We start from the raw sequence: 7,154 nt of genomic DNA on the forward strand, positions 1-7,154 counted from the left end.
TGTGTGTGTGTGTGTGTGTATAACTCTGATTTATTTACAAAGTTTGAATACATTGTTTTCACAAAAGATCCTATTTCCTTCACCCCATCCACCTATCAAGTTGTGTAGCCCTATGATTAACACCCTACCCACCCCCCATCCTCATCCCTCTATTTCCACCCTCCCCCTGCCCTGGATCCTCATATTCATTGTATAATAATGGCTTTGTACAGTATTTGTCCTTGTGGGACTGAGTCAGTTCACTCAGCATAATGCTCTCCAGTCCCTTCCAAGTTAGGTAGTAATTTACAAAACCATTGCTCCTGCGTGCTGCATAGTATTCCACTGTATGAATGTACTACAACTTCTCAATTCATTCTTTTGTGGTTGGACATCTGGGCTGTTTCCATGTTCTTGTGATGGTGTTGCCATTCTTTTACATTAAATTCTAAAAATTTCAAAAACGTGTAACCATTGGTTGCACGGCCTGACTGAGTAAGTGCTTTTTTTGTTCATTGTTAAACAGGACTTAATACTACTATTAACAATTGTTAGTCGTCAAGCACTCGACTGTTTTAAATTTTGTTGACAATAAAGTTTCCATTCAAACTCAACTCATTCCATCCAGTCGGTATTAGCACATAGCTGACCTTCCACTGAATCTCTAACTCTCCATTCATTGGAATCTCTAACTCTTCACTGAGTCTCGTATCCTCCATCGGGTCTCTAACCTTCTATTGAGTATCTAATCCTCCATTGGGTCTCTCACTTGCTATTTGGCCTCTAACTCTCCACTGAATTTCTTAGACTGTAAATTGCACAGAAGGAGATGGATCATCCTTCTCCAAAGGAGTAAGCAGCTGGTATATTCAAACCACCAGGAAGGGGAACGTTTCAGTAAGCAGCTCAATAGAGTCCCTACAGACTATGTTCACGTTAACACCCTCCTTTTAGTTTACGAGATGCCAACATTCAGAAGGTAAAGGCTCCACTCAAAGTGGTCTTGCTCTGTATGTCCATACTCTCATGCTCACTGCCATCAAGTAGATTCCTACTCATAACAGTTCCCCATCAGGTTTCCAAGGCTGTAAAATTTTACAGACGGGTTCTCATCTCTGTCCTAAGGAAGCTAGTGGATTTGAACAGCTCATTTTTGGGTGAGTAGAGCAGTACACAATACACTATGCTACCAGCACTTCTTTATAACCTCAGGGATGAAGAAATAACTTGATAAGTAGAGGCTGAAAAGGCCATGTCTAAATCTCATGAGGAAAGCGTAGCTCAAATTAATTGCTCTAGAACTATGGATTACTAGAGACTCTGCACTTACAAATCGTGTAATTTTTAGAAAATATTTTAGTGTGGGATGAAGAACGCTGCTCGTATAGTGTATTGTGTGCTGTGTGTTGCTCAGCTCACACACAAGAATTTGAAATAATTGAGTGGTGGGTTTTATGTTGAAAAGTGTTACATTAGCAAACATACTCTCAGTTAACACATGAATTGCACAAAGAATTCACTTTGTATTCAAATTTTATAAATAAACTAGTAGAAAGGGGAAAAATGCTAAAAAAAGTGAAACTGTCAACTAAAAAAAAAAAAAGAATTCACATACCTACAAGCCTTTTAGTCTGTGCAGCAAACTCTTTGCTTTGCTCGGTCCACCTTTCCTTTTCACCTGCCAAGCCACTGATCAGCGTGGATGCCGTCTGCATCTTGTGTCTACACCGCTCTGCATCTTCAAGTAAGGTCTGCAAAGATCATAATCAGAAGAAAACTTCTGAGATCAATAGAGTTCCTAACTAAAAAAAAATACTATTTAAGAATATTTTACATAATCTTCAAAAAAAAGACCTGTACTTCATAGGAAGATTCAACTGCAGTGGTACTCCTGGTATACCAAGTCTACCTCTAAAGCGAAGGACCCAGGCAGGATGGTCAGATTATCTTTTCAAAAGTTGTTTCACCTCATAGCAAACCTCCACTGCTTGGGCTTCTGGGGCTGTGAATCTAGTCGAAGGAGATTGTTCAGCTTTCTCCCAAGGAGTCACTGGTGGATTCAAACCACCTTTGGGCTAGCAGTATATAGCTTGCTACAAACTGCACCACTAGAACTCAATAAAATCATCCCCAGATATTAATAATTGAGAGACAATGGACATTTGCATCATTTATTATTTCCTTGGGGAGAAAAAACCAGAAGCATATATTCTAATTCCGGATATCACAAAAATGTAAATAAATACAAACTGCCAGTTTAAAGCAAGATATTTTTAGGCAATAGAAATGATTAATACACTTGGCTACTAACCAGAAATCTCATTTCCATACCACTAAGTGCCTGGTAGAAAAAAACTAGTGATCTATTTGAAAAATCTTTGGAACATAGTCTATTCTGGTGTACAATTGTCCCAGTGAGCTGGGGTCAGCTTCAGGGTAATTTGAAAGTTAAATGTTGGGGCTGTTTCTTCAATTACAGTTTGGTTCATTTATCTCCACAGCTCTTTCTCTGGACTATGACGCTCTAAATCTCCTACATAAAGATAATCATCTTCACAGCAGGCTATTTACTATTGTTCCTCATACCAAAAGCTCAGGACTCAAACTCACTGTCATCAAGTCAGAAATGACTCAGAGATGACCCTCCAGTAGGTTTTCAGAAGCTGTCAATCACATGAAAGGAGATCGACCATCCTTCTCCTGAGAAGCTACGGGTGAATCCCAACTTGTAGAGAGGCATGACCTTTGGGAAAGCATCAGAACTCCTAATGGTCTACCGCAGGAGAGCTCAGACCAAAGACTAAGCTTTAGCCAGACCTCCACTGACCAATGCCCATCAGTGCTTCTAGCTTAAACTCATAGCCATCAAGTCAGTTCTGCCCCACAGTGACCACTGGTATTCTGAGACTATAATTATTTACAAGAGGACTTTACTTCTTCTTTCTCCCTCTTGGTGGGTTTGAACTACAGGCCTTTCGGTGAACAGTCTGGCTGTACCATCAGGGGTCCTTCCATATAGACTACCACCTAGGAAACCCTGTGCTGTGGTTCTCCTATAATGTCACTATAAGTTCGAATCAGCCCAACAGCAACAACAGGTTCTTCTAGGGAATGATGATTGGGAGGAACAGTCAGGAGTAAATTCTGGCAGCATGAGAGGAAGAAGCTGATTCAGCCACAGCCTAGTCAAGGAAAGGTGCAGAATGTCACAGTGCCCCTAGAGAGGTGATATGCTCTCAAAGGTGCTCAGAGAGAACGGATTCCCAGCTAAAGACCCAGTGTCTTTGCATAGAGTAATAGGGTATGCATTGTTTCTTGGGACCATGTAGTTACTGGTGGCATTGTGATGACATAAAGTACTCTCTTCCCTGCCTTCTGTCAGCCCATTTGTCTTCTGGACTCTTGGAGTTCTGCAGAAGGGGCAGGAAACCAAAGAAATCCCAGGAGAATGTTCACCTCAGTAAGCTAGAAGCTTGGGGCTCAAGAGCTCAGAGCCAGAGATTTGGCATTTATTAATCAAGGATGTTTCTCAAAACCTGAGTTTTGCTCTCTAAATTAGAGACAGATCTCACCATTGTAATCGTTTCATGAATGTAGGATTATCTAAAAAAAAAAAAAGTGCATACTCAAAAGAATTGAATCAATGGATTTAAAAATATTCAAACTTAAACACTATTTATCAAAGTAGTAAAATAATGTTACTATCCTCCTTTTTTGTGTTTCCTGATAGGATAGAACATCTGATAAGCACAAGTGAACACACCTTCCTTATAGTGTTGACTTTTGCAAATAGAAGTGATCACTTTGTCTTTCTAATGTGATGTCAGGGATCTCTGTTGTGCTAAAGAGCTGCACTGCCAATCCAAAGGCACTCAGTTCAAAGCCACTAGCTGTCCTACAAGAGAAAGATGGACAATCTCCTCTCATGCAATTTACTGCATAGGAAAACCAGCTGGAGGGTCAGCTTTGAGTTGGTTCCGGCTCAACAGCACATAGCAACAACGTGATCTAGAAATCCCACAGGGACCACTCATAAAAACTCAAATAGTGATATGAATTAGGTCTTGAATTCTTCTAAATAAGCGTGTATTTTGCTCTCAGGAAATTTGTCTTTAAGAGACATACATATTTTATGTATGCACTCCATCTATAATGAAATTGAACTTGTTCTCTAAGCCCCCTTACCAGGTATTGCAATGTAGGAACACAGTAACAAGAGGTGTCTCAACTCAGGATAATGAGAAAGGGAAACCTGAGAAAGGAAGGCGTGAATCCTATAAAATTATCATGGAAAGAGTCAGTGAATCTAGGTTTTCTTTAACAAACATGGGTTTGGGATTTTTTTTTTAGGCTGATTATGGAACCAGAAAATAATCATGAAAGCTCATTTTAACTAAAAAATAGTAGAGAGATATTATAAATAGAAAATAAAGTGAGTTGTTGTTGTCGTTGTTGTTATGGGCCGTCAAGTCACTTGCAACTCATAGCAACCCTATGTACAACAGCCCTAAACTCTGCTCTATCCTGTGCCAATTGCACTGCCACTGGCACACCTATCCCGATAACCCCAGTCACTGAATCAATCCATCTCATAGAGGGCCTTCCCCTTCTGCACTGTCCCTCTACCCTACCAAGCATGATGTCTCTCTCCAAGGACCAGTCCCTCCTTACATGTCCAAAGTATGTCATACGAAGCCCTAGAATCTTTGCCTCCAAGGAGCAGTCTGGTTTAACCCTCTCCAGGGTTAGTCTGTTTCTTTTCTTGGCAGTCCATGGTACATTCAATACTCTTCTCCAGCACCACAGCTCAAAGGCATCAATTCTCCTTCTACCCTTCACAGTCACTGTCCTACTCTCTGATGCGTAATTCATGAAAGTTAGTATGTATTGGAAATAAGGAAAGCAAGAAGCTGCTACAAACCCCTAGGACTGAGAAATTCAGGTCAGCTTCCTCTGAGATCTTTTTAGGGCTTTTACCCAAATGTTTATTGATTACAGCTTAACTTGCTGTCTCCAGAGTATATTCTACAGCTCCCCACAACCGCAGCTCCAGTGAGCCTGGCAAATGAGGATCACTGTGGCTTAAACAACAACCACTCTTTCTGTCTTGATTATCAGAAGGAAAGATCCTCAGTGGTGCCGGAATCAATACATATAAGATCATTAAATCACCCAGTGGATTTCTGAAAATTATCAAAGCTTCAAAATACACATAGATGGAGAAGGTCACATCCTAGGAATATGACCATGCAACTAGTCACCTTTGTCCAGCAGAGATTCTGAAGCCGACATCAGAAGAATGAGGTCTAGTGGAGACCACCACTTACCAGCTCTATGACCAGGAGCCCTTCACTTGCCCTCTGGGGCCCCCAGTTCTATTATCTAAAATAAGACGAAAACACTCACTCTGCCTATCTCGTGAGGTGGTTTCAAAGATTAAGTGAGATCAAATGAGAATATATGATTTGAAAAACACAAGCAAAGAAATTCTACATAGGATGTTCTTATTGTTGTTTGCTGTTGTTAGGTGCCGTTGAAGGGAGTAGAACTCATAGCGATCCTATAAACAACAGATCTGAACCCTCTCTATCCTGTGCCATCCTCCCCACCTGTGAAGCACTTGATCCCATTGCTACAGTTACTATGTCAATCCACTTTGATGGGGACCTTCCTCTCTCTGCGTGATCCTTCACCCTTCCAACCATGGTATCTTTTTCAAAGGAATAAGGGCACTCAGATATTTTAGATGATTATCCAGTTTTGGAGTCAAATTTGTTTGACCATCTTGACATGCCGTTAAAAAGCGTCTGGTATCTATTAAAAAACAAACCTGAGGGCTGAGTGAGAGGTTAAGTGCTATGGATGTACGCAGGAGAGGGATCACCACACTAAGGAAGTCTTTGGAGAGACAAAGCAGAAAGGTAACAGCCGACAAAGGTCAAGTTGATGTGTGGCAAGCCCTCGCATTCTCGAGGATGCCTACCTGCTTCTCTGTCATGGCCTGTTCATACTCAGCCTGCACCACGTCGAGCTCTGCTTGCTTTTCGTCCAGTTCAGCCTGGGCTTTTTGCAGGTCCTGCATGGCCAGGACATAGCGATTCTCCTGCACCACCAAGTTAGCCTGCGTGGAACACACATAGAGTAAAGGTGTGGGCAGCAAAGGTTCCAAAATCCAGAGCTGCAAAGCTGTACCAGTCCAGTGTCAACTCTTTATACAGGTGCCTTGCTCAAGTATTCTTTGCAGATACTATATTGTTCAGATGTGCTGTGACCTTTTACCAACCAACTCTCTCAATGCCATTTATCCAACAGCATGTATTCATAATCTTTCAAATTAAAAAAATAAGCACCATAGTTGGTGGTACTTCTCATAACCTTTCAAAGATTCTTACAGTCCTATGGCACATGTAATAGACTACAGCATAAGTTATGCTGTTGTTATGTGCTGTAGAGTCAAATATAACCCATACTGATGTTTTGTTTTGTTATATTTTTCTATTTATTTATTTTTATTTTATGATACTTTATTTACAAAGTTTGACTACATTGTTTTTCACATCAGAGCTTTCCCATTTCCTTCACCCCCACCCTCCACCCATTAAATTGTGCAACCCCATGATTACTTCCTCTCACTCAACCTCACCCCTCATCACCCCTCTGTTCCCACCCTCCTCCTACTTGGATCTTCAAACTCGTTCTACAAGAATAGCCTTATACAATATCTGTCCATATAGGACTGAGTTAGTTCGCTTAGCATAATGCTCTCCAGTTCCTCCCAAGTTAGGTAGTAATTTACAAAATCATTGCTCCTGCATGCTGCATAGTATTTCATCATGAAAATGCACCATAATTTCTCAATTTATTCGATTGTGGTTGGACATTTGGGCTGTTTTCATGTTCTTGTGATGGTAAATAATGCTGCTATGAAGATTGGTGTACAAGTTTCCATTTGTGCCTCAGTTCTCATTCTCTCGGGGTATATTCCAAGCAGTGGAATACCTGGATCATATGGAATTTCTATGTTTGGCTTTTTAAGAAAGTGTCAAACTACTTTCCAAAGTGGTTGTACCATTTTACAATCTCACCAACAATGTCTAAGATTTCCTATCTTGCTACATTCTCTCCAACATTTATTAATTGCTGTCCTATTAAACTTTGCCACTGCTTCTGGAGTG

At 40.7% G+C, this 7,154-nt stretch overlaps 1 protein-coding gene across 1 annotated transcript in view; it reads right to left on the reverse strand.

The window, feature by feature from the left end:
* Positions 1-7,154, reverse strand: part of DNAH5 (dynein, axonemal, heavy chain 5) — a 382,826-nt gene that overhangs the window by 90,177 nt on the left and 285,495 nt on the right. The window contains exons 61-62 of the mRNA XM_006895016.1: positions 5,963-6,100; positions 1,595-1,730 (exon numbers count right to left, since the gene is read on the reverse strand). Coding sequence (XP_006895078.1) covers positions 1,595-1,730; positions 5,963-6,100 — 274 coding nt within the window. The remainder of the gene's footprint in view (positions 1-1,594; positions 1,731-5,962; positions 6,101-7,154) is intronic.

Source organism: Elephantulus edwardii, unplaced genomic scaffold (assembly GCF_000299155.1).
Source record: "Elephantulus edwardii isolate Elephantulus edwardi_28Jun2011 unplaced genomic scaffold, EleEdw1.0 scaffold00153, whole genome shotgun sequence".
NCBI lineage: Eukaryota > Metazoa > Chordata > Mammalia > Macroscelidea > Macroscelididae > Elephantulus > Elephantulus edwardii.